The sequence below is a fragment of the Akebia trifoliata genome, chromosome 7 (assembly GCF_017979445.1).
Source record: "Akebia trifoliata isolate Shusen 1 chromosome 7, ASM1797944v1, whole genome shotgun sequence".
Lineage (NCBI taxonomy): Eukaryota > Viridiplantae > Streptophyta > Magnoliopsida > Ranunculales > Lardizabalaceae > Akebia > Akebia trifoliata.
Window position 1 is genome coordinate 23550752 of NC_141381.1, and position 15111 is coordinate 23565862.

General features: G+C 35.6%; 1 protein-coding gene across 1 annotated transcript; it reads right to left on the minus strand.

Moving 5' to 3' along the window:
- Positions 1-10390: 10390 nt before the first annotated feature.
- Positions 10391-14119, minus strand: LOC147398453 (11-beta-hydroxysteroid dehydrogenase 1A-like). Its single transcript, XM_086447659.1, has 6 exons — positions 13863-14119; positions 13565-13757; positions 12599-12684; positions 12394-12525; positions 11779-11943; positions 10391-10759 (listed from the first exon to the last, which is right to left on the minus strand). The coding sequence occupies exons 1-6, from the start codon at positions 14043-14045 to the stop codon at positions 10514-10516; spliced, it is 1005 nt and encodes a 334-aa protein (XP_086303785.1). The 5' UTR covers positions 14046-14119; the 3' UTR covers positions 10391-10513.
- Positions 14120-15111: the final 992 nt, after the last annotated feature.

Consider the following 15111-nt stretch of genomic DNA (forward strand, 5'->3'; position numbering starts at 1 on the left):
TTGACTTTTAGTCTTTGAATGTTGACCGTAGGATTTTGGGATCGCAGTAGAGACTGATCATCTTGATCAGGCTGGTTCGGTGCCTAACACTTTCCGAAATCCGTAACCTGACTCCTTACCCATCTCTCTGATCCACGGACCGACCCATATCCATTTGGAGTTAATTTTGGTTCCTAGACCTAAACTAGGTGGTGACTTCCTACTCTCTAAAAAATCCCCGAGATACGTAGATCGGACCCCTATCCGCTATTTAGAGGATGGTCGCGGGGGTCGAGGCGATTTCAGGTCTGATTTGAAAATTCTAGGATACGTGGGCAACCTGAGAAGTTACATCAGGCCTGACTACGTCAAAATAAAAAATATAAATTCCCGATAAATAAATAAAAAAATCCTAAAGAAGAAAATATATTGTCAAAATGGGGAAGAAAATTCAAAATATATATATTCCCCTACAAAGAAATAAAGAAATTTTTTTTAAAATAAAGGTTATTGTCAAAATGGATAAGAAAATTCAAAAAAAAAAAAGAAAAAATTTAAAAGAAATACCACATAAGGGGCATTCAAGTTTTTGAGCCTCAAACTTTCTTTCTTTTTATACCCAGTCCTAAGCTTACCTATGGAAGTCCTCCTAAGTATTGTACAAAAAAATCAAGGAAGGTAGCAAAGTATGATTAGACAGTAACTCTAGAAGCTCAAAAGGGAAGAAAAAGAAAAAATGGTGCCTACTAGATGAAATCTCGAAAGGACGACTTAGGCAAAAATTAAGGTAAACTTGCAAGGTTGAAAATCCAAAAGGACAACCTTGCTAACAATTAGAGTAGAGAATAAACCTTGCTAGGTAGAAAACCTAAAAGGACGATTTAGCCAAAAATTAAAACAAGCTCGTAAGGTTGAAAATCTGAAAGGACGGTGTGGTGTCTCGTCAAACACTAACACAAATCCGAAGGTCAAGTCTCAAACTAGTAAGTGGCATCTCGAAATTTGGACATGGCTCCCTCTATTTATTTTAGCGTTTCACGGAACTCGAAAACCTGAATATCCAATATACAATAAATCCTATATAAAACTACAAACATGAAATAAAAATGGAAGACTAAATACATCTAGCATGCAAGTAGATCAGAGTACGGAAGTTTAACAATATACAAGATTATAAAAATACTCTCACTCTAATATGAACCTAACATTTACCCCAAAATCTATATACATCCTAAACGAAACTAACAACACTAAAGGGTGTAGTCCTAGTACTCACCATTCAATAGACTCTGATCGTCGATCAGATCAACCAAGTACTCATTACTTGTCGACTCTGCACCTGTCTCAATAACTATAAGTTCTGAAACTAAAAAATATAAGAAAAGAGTGAGTAATAATGGTTACTTAGTAAATTCACAACCAATTCCTACTAATAACCTCTCTTAAATATGATCGAGTAAGCATACTGAATATTTTAATACATGTAAAGCTTTATAACATAAAAATGCGATTAACTAGTACATATAGCCAGGGATGAGCAGCTAAACAGTTTTAACGTTCACATAACATTAATCATTAGTACTCACTATACATTTTTATTTTTATACAAATATAATTGACAACATTGAAATGATAAGCATGCTTTTCAATTTATATTACAAAATAAAATAATAGCTACATAATACACAATAGTAGAGTGGTAAAATTAAAGAGTTGAGATTCACGACTAAATCGTTCATAGTCGAGACATGATATTTCATAATATAGTATTAGTTCCTGATTTTGTAACTGGTCACTGTTTACCACACTTGTTGGACTATTTATCTGATTCAGGCTTACCATTTGACGTGATCGTAAGTAATGGGTCTCTTTTCGATGTGTTAAAATGTTTGATTACTTCTAGATTGTTAGTGATTATTGACTAATCATCTTCGTCTATGTCTATCATGCGTGTATATGATTCCCAAAATAAATAACTTCATTCATACACGACCACCTTTACAATACAAGTTCAATGGTAAAGATAGAAAGAAATAATCTTATATTCCAATTGTGATTCCACTCTTATACGCGTCTCATACCACGTATGAACTTGGTTGTCCCTACCGTACATCTTAGGATAATACACCACTCCAGATGATATGACGCACTATCCCTTTAAACATTCACAGACTCTTTAATAGCTCACAAAATAGTTATATATATATACTTTTTTCTTTAAAAACAAAAGAGAAATTAATAATACAAGGTTGAAAATGAATATCCAATTTTCTACCATGCAACTGTAGCCACCCGGCCTAAAATAAATAACTAAACATAAACATAGCTTAATGCCTTACGCTAACATAATTTAAATAAACATGCAACTAATCAATATCCTTGGATATCCCTTCACCAACCTACACACACAACATAACAATGTAAAATGTAGACATCACCCCTCAAGTGTGATCCTGATATTTTTACTTTTCATCTTTTCAAGCACAACATCATTTTCTCAATCTTTCAAAATCATTTAGATTATTCAATGAAAAACTATCAAAGTTTATTCAAAATAAGGTTCCGGTGATGCACGAAACCAAAGTTGTTAAAACGATGAAAGCTGGTGAAAATTTGACTGTTGGAAACTCAATTTTTTAAAGTTTTTGAAATTAAAAATAGATTTTTGAAAATGAAAGTCTTAAACACAAGATTCGACACCATGTAATTTTTATTTCCTAATTCAAAGTAATGAAAAAGATATTCACTTTTGAAAATCTGATGAAAACATTAAAATTTACGTTTTGTTCTTGAAACCAAAATTTGGATTTTGATCATTTGAGATTTGGATTTTGAAATCATTCCTATTATTCTGAAATTGGGGGGTAAAATTTTAATTTTATTAAAGAACTTAAAGTAAATGGAATACATTTAAGTAAAAATTAAAGTGGACATTTACTTATCTGTTTTTAATGAAATAAAGGGTTGAAATACACCTACAAGTGAAGGGGAGTTCAAGGTAAAAATAATGTGCAGTTTCTAAAAAAAATGCCAAGCACGGTGGATCACGATGGGACCGTGGCCAAGACGGTGGAACTGTCAAAAAGTTTCAAACCTCACAAATTTTTAATTTTTTGTCATTTTTTTCGGATTTCACTTGTTTTTCAATTTTATCAACCCACCTACGAATCAATGTTAAAATAATATGAAAACACATCAAACCATGAGAGTCTTGGCATGATTTTAGAAATAAACGAAGCACATTCTACGATTTAAAAATAAATAACAAGTTTTGTTAAAAACCTAAATGCACATTTTCAAAATCTATGGTTACTAAAGTGTATAGATCAAGTAGTTCAGGTTTCCATCTTAATAATCGAGGCACAGGGAATGATCAAGGAGAAGGAGATCCTGGAAGAAGAAGCGCACAAATCCCTGGATTCTTGGGATTTTAGTGCAATATTCTAGGAAAGGTTTTATTGTCAAGAAATCCCACGTTTCCCATCTAAAATAGAAGGAGATAAGATTATAAATATCGAAAATGGAAGTTCTTCCACTATAAATAGAAGAGAAAGGTCATACTAAAAGGTACACAATTTTATCTCATCAAAACTTTGTCGAATTTTTTATGAGATCTAACTTAGGCATCAGATGTTTTATGTATCAGGGAATAGGGATGATCTAGAGAAGATTTAGCACATCGAAAAACTCAGATACTGAGGTGATTGCCAAAAATCACCTCTACAATTGGCGCCATCCGTGGGAAAAAATAAAAAAAAACATGACATATACATGGCAAACACCAGAAATATTGGCGGGAGGACCGCAACGAGGGCGGAAGCTGTAGGAGCGGTGGAGACCATCGATTTGGTAGTAGCAATGGAAGAACAATTCAATAGAGGCCAAGGCGTGCAAGGAAATCAACTTGGCTTGGGCGTCCAACAACTATTGGCACAAATCAGAGCAAATCTACCACGAAACATGAAGCGTCAGCCAGAAGAAAGCTAGACACTCAAGAGGGAGAACAAGCATCTGAGGCAATAAAGAGGAGAGGAGTCAAAAAACCACAAAGGAACTGATAGAGACCGGGGTAAACATTCCGAGAATCATGATCTAGAGGGAAAGAGTGAGTGAAATCAATCTAGTATGAAACAATATGTACCTACTAATCCCCTTACCTTAGGAAAAGTGGAAAATCTTCTATGGCAAAGAGAGGAGGGTGTTGCGAAAAGAAGACAGGTTGGTCAACTTACCCTGTCGATCATCAAAGATTTGGGGACCTCCCCGTTTACTACAAGAGTTTGGAATGCAGAGCCACCAAATACGTTCCACATGCCGAAGTTCAACTCCTTCTATGGAATAAGGGATCATGTGGAGCATGTGATGCACTACAGGAACATAATGATCTTTTACTAGGGAGAGGACGTACTGATCTACAAGCTATTCCCATCTACTTTAGGTCGAGAACATTTTCCTGGTTTCAGGGTCTTCTGCTTGGATCGATTGGAAATTTCTAGCAGTTGGAAAAACTCTTCGTGGCCTAATACATTCATAACAGGCAGAGGAAAGTCAAAGTCAACGTTCTATTTTATTACGACAAGAGGAAAAATAGAGTATCTGAGATTTCACGGCTTGGTTCTAATCACAACTCCTCTCGATCAGAAATCTAGACAATAGCATGGTGGCTCAACCGTACATCAACGTGATCATACCAAGTACCAGACTACATGAAGAGTTGATCACAATCCTCCAGAAGAATGGAAGACTTTTATGTAGTGGTTGAGAAATTTGTTACCCTAAAAGAAACTCTAAAGAGCAGATTTTGGGAAGCAGTAGCTATGGCAAGCACTGCGCCCTCGGTCAGCACAAGTCAGGGTAACAAGAGAAATGAAGTGGGCAAAGGATTAGAAAGGAAGAAGATGAAAGAGTCGGTGAATCGAAATTCATGGAATTCAAAGTGAATCCTCACATCACTGACTATAAGACCTTCCGAGATATTGAGGCATATCAAAGATGATCCGAACTTCACGCAAGCCTTATCGAATTATAAAGGACGACTAGGGATGCCTTATTGCGAGTATCACAAAGCGAAGAACCATCCGACAGATAGCTATTGGAGATTGAAGCGCATCATTCAAGACATGATAGATTAAGGCAAGCTTAGGAAATATGTGGCAATAACCACAGAAGAGCCGATGAGATGGGATTTGCCAGACCTTCCAGTTCAGGACGATAGAGATCGGAGGGTGCTGAACATGATAGTGGCTGAATTGGGATCTAATAGGGTTTCTGGGGTCTCATACTGCTCTAAAGTGAGGAAGTCACAGCATGAGTAAGAAGTCTATTAGGTCACATAAAGACTAATAGTGGCTCGGGTACCAAAATTAATTTGGGGGAGCAAAGTGATGGTTTTAACCCCCTGAAGACTTGAAATGTATGTTAAGCCCCCATAACGACACTCTTATCCTTACCTTAGAATTGGGCCTAGTAGATCTGAAGAGGATACTTATTGATGCTAGAAGTGTAATCGACATTTTGTTCATATCGATTGTCGAGTGTACGGGTGTGCTCGGGGGTTTAGATTGATCAGATGTCAATATCTACAAGTTTAAGGGAAGCCCAGTGGCACCCGCGTGAGAGATTACCCTTCTTGTGGCGATCGATCCCGAGGTCATCATGACCAGGTTTGTTGTAGTTAATGCTAGCTCGTCATACAATGCCATTCTGGAAAAGAGGTGGATCCACTCCATGCAAGTCGTACCATTAGGTCATACGCTTCCCAACCCGACAAGACCCAATGGAGATATGAGGGGATCAAGTAGTGGTTCGATAGTATTTTTCCTACGTAGTAAAAGAAAGAAAAAAGATGAAGCATCAGGAAAAAATCGAAGAAATAAAGGCAGGCCCTTCCGATTCGGGAAAGCAATAGCAATTATAGGACACACTACTACCAGGTCAGGTGGCACTAGTGGAATAGGTGGTGGAGGTAGACTTAGGAGAGGATGGCATTCACCGAACGTTTATTGGGTTAGAGATGGGAAAGGAAGAGTCAGAAAAGATGATTGAATTCTTGGTGTTCTTGATTTGGCCTGGCATGAGGCGCGTGGTGTTCGGTCGCCTCGTGTTTGGGGAGTAATGAGGGCTAAGATAGCCTATAATGTGCTCTCTTATAAATATGCCTTTCTTCTTCTTCATTTTCACTTTTTAAAACTTGGCCATTTCCTCTCGGATAAGCTCTACATACTTGGTCATCCTACAATCCTTAATTTGGTATGCCCCTCCAAACTATCCAACAACGAGTTGGGAGTCTAAGTAAACTTGCAACTCTCGAATTTTTAAATCCTATGCCTCCTTAATCCGTCGAGTACTGCCTCGTATTTTATTTTATTATTCGATGCTCTAAACCCAAACTTCACTATCTTTTCTAGACGATTGTTGCTGGGAGTAACCAATACCATGCCTATAACTGACCCATGGAAGTTAGCCGACCCATTAGTGAACAACCTCCAGCCTATCTCAAGGCTCATAGGATCAGGTATATCTTCTTCTGGTGGGTCTGCCTCTTCCTCTTCTTCCTAGTAGGGGTCTTCTACAGGGAAATCCACCAAAAGGTCAGCAACTACTTGACTCTTCTATGCATTCCTCGACTTGAAAATGAGGTCGAGCTCTCCCAATGTAACTACCCACTTTGCTATCCTTCGGGATTTTTTGATTCTGTACAATATGTCCCTTAGTGGATAATCTTTAATGACCTTAACCTTGGGAGCTTGGAAATACGGTATAAGCTTCTGGGTTAATTACACTCGTGTAGAGACCCCATTTTTGCATTCACCTAATTAATTAACTCGTCAACCCGATCGCAATGATTTCCAATGATGGATGATTATTCCAATGTTTTATTTGTTATTAAATATGTTTCAGAAATTCAAATGAAGTATCTCAAACTAACAAAACTATAGAAACTACGCTACGCTAGGAAAATATAATCCCTAAAACATAGAAATCATCATTTCTCAGACAAAAAGAAGTTTTACGATAAAAATCACTAAAAAATAATCAAATTACCAAAATACCCCTAACATCAAAAACATCCTTAGAGCCTACCTTACCCTTAGAAAAATCCTTTTGAACGTATAAAATAACATATTGAAATCAAATAAACTATTTCACCAATTTTCACCAGATTCGACAAAATTATAAAAATACCCCTCATAGGGTTCGCGATCATTTCACACCAAAAATTTTTATAAACAACACAAATCAATAATCCCATTGAATTTCTTACGAAAAATTGATTCCAAAACATCCTAGAACATTGATAACTGACTTGAAATGCAAAAGTTCTCTTCGGGGGGCAAAACGATAATTTTTTAATTTTTAATTTCGAAATTAATAAATAAAATATTAACTAACGTAAAGCAAAACCCTAATTAAAATCCTAACCAATTCAATCTCATAAGACTAAAGTCAAAACCTTAATTAAAATCCTAATCTAAAGAAACCAAGTCAATCTCATAAGACTTAAGTCAAAACGCTAAACATAAAGTAACCAAGTCAATCGCATAAGACTTAAGTCAAAATCCTAATCTAAAAAGACAAAGTCAATCTCATAAGACTAAAGTCAAAACCCTAATTAAAACTCTAAAAGAAACGTAATCAAACACTAACTCTACCCAAAAAATCTATAAATAGAGAGCTTCCACAATCTAATTTTGCAGGTCAAAGAAAATCCTAGAAAAAGTAGGTCAAAAAGCTTCCCCGACCTTCTCAAAACCCTGATTTTGAAGTCCTAACCCCTTATCCATCATTCAAACTCCAACTTTTGTTGGAAAATCCCTAGAAACTCTCTAGAAAACACTCAAAAACCCATCACAAAACTCAAATCTAAGAAAGAGATACTTCGTTTTGGAGATTCGAAGCAGATCCGATGACAGAAGAAAGCGATGAGTACTTACACGAGAAGCTGTTCTACCAGATCTGAAAGAACAAGTCGTTGGAATCGTCGTAGAGGTATATTTCATTTTCATTTTATTTTTTTATTTATTTAGGTTTTTTAGCAATGTAGTCGTTTTGAGAATTAGTAGAGACCAGCGTTTGCCGGGCGGGGTTGGTGTCTAACACCTTCTAATCCCGTAACGTGATCCCTGGACTTAATATCTTTTGTAGGGTGGTGATTCCCAAACCTCAAAAATCAAAAGCAGATCCGCACATCCTACGGATCGAGGGTGTTTTCAATCAGGACAAACCCAATCTTCTCTGTTAGATTGTACCTTTATTTTGAGGCCCCCAATGTCTTGCTTACAAAATAGACACATAGTTCTTTTTTCTCTTCCATTCTGAACAAGATGGAACTGATCGTCATAGGCGTAGCTACCAAGTATACGCCCAAGGTTTTCCTATCCATTGGCTTACTTAAGATGGGGGCTGCCCCGAGGTAAGCTTTAAGATTCAAGAATGCCTTCTCACATTCTTCCAACCATACGAACTCCATTCCCTTCTTCAGCAAGGTGAACAAGGGTTGGCATTTATCTAAAGACCTTAACACGAATCTATTGAGTGCGATTATCCAACCTACCAACTTTTGTACTTACTTCACATTGGTTGGTGAAGGCATTTTTGTTAGTGCCCTTATCTAGTATGGGTTCGTGTATATTCCCCTTTTCCTCACCATGTACCTTAGGAACTTTCTCGAGGATACCCCGAATGTGCACTTCTTAGGGTTAAGGCGCATCTTGTACTCTCTCAAACGAGTGAAAGTGTCCTCTAAATGGGCCATTTGATTTTCTGATCGTTTTCTCTTTACCGACATGTCTTCGATGTAAACCTCCATACTATCCCCGAGCTTGTCCTCAAACATCTTCGTGACCAGCCTCTGGCACGTAGCCCCTGCGTTCTTCAGTTCGAACGGTATTACTGTGTAGTAGAAAACTCTTTGTTCTGTGATAAATGCGATTTTCTTAGTCTTCGGGATTTAACAAGATCTGGTTATAACCTAAGTATCCGTCTATGAAGAAGAGTCTTTCATGCCCTACCATGGCATCTACCAACCGGTCGATTCTCGAAAGCAGGAATCCATCTTTTGGGCATGCTTTGTTGAGATTGGTGAAGTCAATGCAAATCCTCACCCAACCATTCTTTTTTGGTATAGCTACGATGTTCACGATAAATGTTGGAAATTATACTTCTCTTATGAACCCGAAATGTCAAACGCGAGTATTTAATGCCTACAGATCTATTGATAAAAGACATATGGAATGGTTAATAAATGCGCACATTGGGCCATGCGACCTATTTAATTCGTGCTGTTCCATGTATCTGAGGTCAGGAATCTTGGAACTCAAGTGTTACTCAGAGTAGTTTTGCGAAGATTCTCGGAAGAATAGGAAGTTCCTGACCTTCTAAGAGGGGGCATTGTGTAGGAATAAATTCCCTAGCCATAGAAATAGTGAAATAGGTTGGAAGTCCATTTGATACCTTACCCAATCTATTGACTTTGACCCATAAAGTGTATAGATTGGGTAGTTCAGATTTCCATCTTAGTAATCGAGGCTCAGGAAATGATCAAGGAGAATGAGATCTTGGAAGAAGAGGCGCGTGAATCCCTGGACTCTTGGGATTTCAGTGCGATATTCTAGGAAAGGTTCTATTGTCAAGAGATCCCACGTTTCTCATCCAAAATAGAAGGTGATAAGAATATAAACGTAGAAAATGAAAGTTCCTTCACTATAAATAGAAGAGAAGGGTCATACCAAAAGCTAGGCAATCTTATCTCATCAAAACTCTGTCGAATTTTCTGCGAGATCTAACTTAGGCATCGAAGGCTCTGTGTATCGGGGAATAGGGGCGATCTAGAAAAGATTCATCGCACAAGAAAACTCAGATTCCAAGGTGATCACCAAAAATCGCTTCTACAATCACCCCAAAGCACATAGTGACGAAAACAATAAACGTCGATCACAATTCCACGCCTAGAAATTATGTGATATTGCAAAGAGAGGATTAGGAGGATGGATTATCAAGTGGTTGATCTATGTAAAATTGGTAGATAATTCAATTGTTAAAATTTTAGTTATTTTTTAAATTTTTAATTATTTATCATTTATTTGATAAAAATTGTAGATAAAGGCATTTAGGTCATTTTATTGATAGCCACTTCAGAAGAGCAAGATCAAGGAGATACGATATGGCAAATATTGGCCATAACGAAGAGGTATGTGTCGTTCTAATTAACTCAAAGCTATAGAAAAGATGGCTAAACCACACCCCCGGAATAAGTGGAGGTCTTCAGTTAGAATCACCCACTAAGGGGACACCTTCAGGGATTTGTCCCAAAATTACTCGATACATGTGGGGTGTGGTGTGTGGGGTTTAGACGTTAATGACCTAATGAAAAGTCCTTACAATGACTAGTAAGTAGTACTGGGTCCAAAAATAATTTAACGCACATCATTATCACCACAAATAATAATAGTTATAATCTTTCACTCCAATTATTTTAGAAACCAAAACTACACCATAGCCATAGAAAATTTATAAAATCTATTAAGGATTTATCTCAGTCTGATTTGGTCTCCGATGATGACCGCGCTGATGATGGGTCAACCAACCTCTCTGAGGTGGTTTCATTTAGGACAAACATACGGCCCAAATAATGAACTACATCTGGGCAGAAGACCTTCCACATGAAGAATGCCCTGAAATAAGATGGATCGGTTATGTATTTGTCACCTCGGCACACACCCTTCACAATAGCCTTCGCGCTTTCCTCCACACTCCTTACAGGAAATGCTCTATTTAAAGCCTGCAAATTATCGAACTCGTGGGATTAATACTAGCTCATCAGCCATATCAACACATAAATAATTTTACATATATAGTAGATCTAGAGAACTAAGGCACCCCAATTTTCTAAATTATTTATTACAGCCCAATTAAAGATTAAAACACATTCTTCAGACATTACAAAGGTTTGGTTCAAATTATAGCCGAAAAAAAAACACACATTCAAACAATTTCAGTAGTTTCTTTCAACTATGATAAGCACATGTAAAATCCTAAACCCAAAAAATTGAAATCTAGTTATAAAAAAAAAAATAGAGAACTTCTATTTGTGCCCCAACTTTTACTTATTATCTGCGATTCACTTATTTTCTTTACTTATAAATGGGTGTAATAAGTAAAAGTCGAGGTGCCAATAGCAGCTGTTACAATTATAAGCATAGATATACCCTTTGTTATGAGACCTACTGCTTGCAGTTGCAGATCATAATAAGTATGTTGTGTCCCCATCTTATGAAAAAAAATCTATTTATTGATTTTTTTTCCATTCCAAATGAGTTGTGATAGTCGGACTACCCCACGTGGCATACTCAATCGACTACCTGATGTGACAAGTTCGGGAACCATAGATCTGTGCTACTTGGGATACACGGTTCCCTCTAGATATATTTTTTATGGGGAATTGCAATTGTGTATCCCGAGGAATGCAGATCTACCATTCCTGAATTTGTCACGTCAGGGTAGTAGATTGAGTTTTCAAATCCCTACCAATCTCACTTGAGTTAATTATTTCTACTTCTCTCTATTTTATCAAAGAACGAAAAAGATTTGAACTTCAGTAAAGAAAAAAAGGGTGTGCAACTTCAAACAAGGTAAAGTAGAGTTGGTCTTGTTTGAACTTTTAAAGAATGAGAACAACGTTTTGCTTTCAAAACGTATAGTCATACTAATAGAATGCAAGGAATTTTTAAGTGATGGAGTGCAATTAGGTGATCTGATCTGCAACCTTATTTTTTATCCCTTAATAGAATGAAACCTTACATCTGTCTTTGTATGATCTACTTCAATTGCACCTTCATTGGATAGATGTTTGCCTTTGGTCATCTCCGAATCTGTAAACCCAGGACACACTATCGTTATTGTGATCCTTGGATCCAATTCAACTCTAAGTGTATCGTAGAAGCTTATCAATGCCGCTTTAGTAGCCTGTAAACATAAAATTAAAAGAAAGAATGAGATGAATATAACGAAATTCCGATTCTGACTCACTATTCGTTTTAATTGCCAAAACATGAAGAACAAGATCCCAGGTATTTCAAAGTGCCGATCTTGCTGATATAAGGTAACAAGATCATTGATATTTATTTGAAGAGTGATAATCTAGCTGCATTTATAAAGTGACAATCTCACTAAAAAGTAGGGAAACCTTGGAGATCGTCACTTTTATAATCAACGAGAACACTTTTCAAATAAATATAGTCACTTTGAAAAAACCTACGATCTCGCTCTTCATGTTTTGGGAATTAAAATGAACATGAGCGAGCCGGAATGGGATTTCTGTCAAAAGTTGATCACATTTTGGTAAATTTCTCAATCCAATTTATTAATCAGAAGAGAAACCAAATTGAGGGAAATGAATGGGATAAGATTATTTACACCATAGAAGCTATTTTTTGGACTAAGCAAGTATCCGGCTACCGAAGAATTCACGATGATCTTTCCTTTGCTCTTCTTGAGGTGAGGAATCGCAAAATGAGTTGGGTAAATAGATCCCCAGAAGTTAACATCCTGATCATCACAAACCCTTTAGTTACAAACATGTTAATTAAATAAGAAGTTCATGGTATGTGAATTTAGTCACCATCAAAGATGTGCAGCTAAGGATGTTGGTTGTCTCTTCAAATGAATAAGCACCGGTAATTCCAGCGTTGTTAATTAGATGATCCACTGTAAAAATAAATATAAAATAAAATTAGGACAAGTCAAAAAATTTAGGTAGAATGACTCTGAAGGCCTCTTTAATGAGAATATATACCAAATAGTCCCCTAGTAAAAAAGATGGACCGTTTAAGTCTTACTAAATAAAATATTAGTTTATTAAGGATCTTTTAAAGATTTTTTTAAGAAAAATACTTAAAATACCCTTTAACAACTTTAAAAAGTGTTTAATTTACAAATATAAGGAGTCAAATAAAAAACTTCACCAATTTATTTAGTTATTAATATTTTTAAGAAAAATGATAAATAAATATTTCATTTATTAAAAATTATTCATAAATTCAATATAATTTTATTTGACTCGGTTGTGTCAACTTGCTAATTTTTTAGTTTAATCAATTCAGCAAATATTCAAGTCAAGTTTTAAAATTATTTATATATTTTAATAAATCTAATATACATAAATTAAATCAGTTTGATGATGATCATACTCATCTCTATCATCGTCATTATTATAGTCATTATCATCCTTTATGTGATTTACAGATTACAAATTTTGATAAGAGAAATAAGTTTTTTTTAATTGATCTATAAGAGATGACAAAAAAGTATGTCATAATTATAAAATATAGGAATAGCTCAAATATTCTCAAATAAACATGTTTCTTCAAACTTAAAAAACCTTTAAAATGATAATTATGGTATTTTTGTTTTAAAAAATCATTTTTAACTAATATTTGATAAATTGGACACTAAAGAGTTCATATTTTTGTAAGAAGGAATTTTTTAATTCATATTTTTAAAAAATAGGTATTTGTGGTCAGTGTCCCAAAATTTTAATAGAGAATATGTTTGTTGAGGAGAGATGGCTAATGTTTCGGGCACTTACACCGCCCGAAGTGGTTTATGGCTTCTTCAACAAATCGCTTACAATCATCAATTTTGGAAACGTCGGCACAAGAAATAATAACGTCGGGAGAGCCGAGCTCACGAGCTTTCTTGGAGACTTGTAGGAGGAGATTCTCTCTTCTAGCGACGAGGACTAGACAAGCCCCTTGCCGCGCGTATTCATAGGCAAGATGCTGTTAAATCAAAAGACAAAACCAAGTAATTTTTTTTTTTTTTTTTTTTCTTTTTGCAATAAATGAAACATAAGGAAATAATTGAAAATTGGATTTTTCATGGACCTCGCCAATTCCCGATGAAGCTCCTGTAATGAGAACGACCTTTCCGGACATATTTTCGATGGAGAGGGATCTGAAGATGGTGAAGAGAAACTTGTAGATCAGATAGAAAGGTAGAAAGAGAAGGAGAGAGATGAGAAGTATAAGAGGTATAATCAGGTTCAGGAGCATGTGAATCAGGTCCATAACTGAGAGAGAGAGAGAGAAAGAGATATGAGAAGGAAATAGAGATGATGGCTCTATTTTTATAAGAGAGATTTACAAAGCCAGATCTAATGTTACACTTTTATTATAAAAACTCCCTTGAAGTTCTGACAACTTCAAAAGAGTCTTATTTTATGAAACTCATTACTTAGCAAACCTTAGAGTGATCCACGTCATAAATTTCAATGTTTTTTGGGGGCATCCAAAAATATCATCAGGTGTATAAGATTACAAAAGATAAAATTCTAAGAATTTTAAAAAATAAAATTAACTTTCACAGTTAAATTTTAGTTTTAAATTTGTGAATTCGATATCCATTCATTTTTAACATCTATTGTCAAGTTTTTTTTTTTTCTATCTAATCTAAGTTTTTTCATAAAATTTAGATGGCTGAGTTGTTGGATTGCTAATTTGATTATCCACTTTGACCCAATGACCCCTAAGTAAGATTTTGAAATTTTATTGAACTAGTCATGGTAGCATGATTCATAAGGTAATAAGGTAAGGTTTGTGCTGGTAACAAATTTGATAAAATAAGAAATTTTTTATAATAAAATTACAACAGATAGGTCTGCCCGGTAAATCTTTTTTTTTATAATTCCTTCTCTCGGGAAACGAGAGAAGTATGACTCCACACTTTACTCTCGTTTCTTTGTGTGAAAGGGCTTTTAATACTTCACATCAAACATAATTAATAGAAGGAAAGTGCCGTAGCGATTGCGGAATTTACTTCTATTCACGCTAGGCTGATGTGACTGTGTACAGAGAATCATAAATGGTTTTCATCATTATACTGTAGATGATTTTCATCGAGATTTAAAAGCATCTATGATTCCGTATGTACATCCACAACAGCACAGTTTGAATAGAACACACTCCAGCACGACCTCACAATAGAAAGAGACATTTATCGAGTGGAAAATGTTGCGGCAACTCCGCTCGAGTTCTGATACTCGTAAAAGAACCTTACTTTATCAAATTTATTACCTAACACATTCACTTTCTTTTACAAAGAATAAATATCTATAATACTTTCCTTTAAATCAAA

What these genes read in the sequence shown, in the direction of transcription:
- LOC147398453 (XM_086447659.1), bottom strand. Translation starts at nt 14,045, where the DNA reads ATGGACCTGATTCACATGCTCCTGAACCTGATTATACCTCTTATACTT. An exon ending in TTAGCTGCACATCTTTGATG is followed by an intron (nt 12,526 to 12,598) that starts GTGACTAAATTC and finishes TGTGATGATCAG; the next exon opens with GATGTTAACTTCTGGGGATC. An exon ending in CAAAAAATAGCTTCTATGGT is followed by an intron (nt 11,944 to 12,393) that starts GTAAATAATCTT and finishes TTATGTTTACAG; the next exon opens with GCTACTAAAGCGGCATTGAT.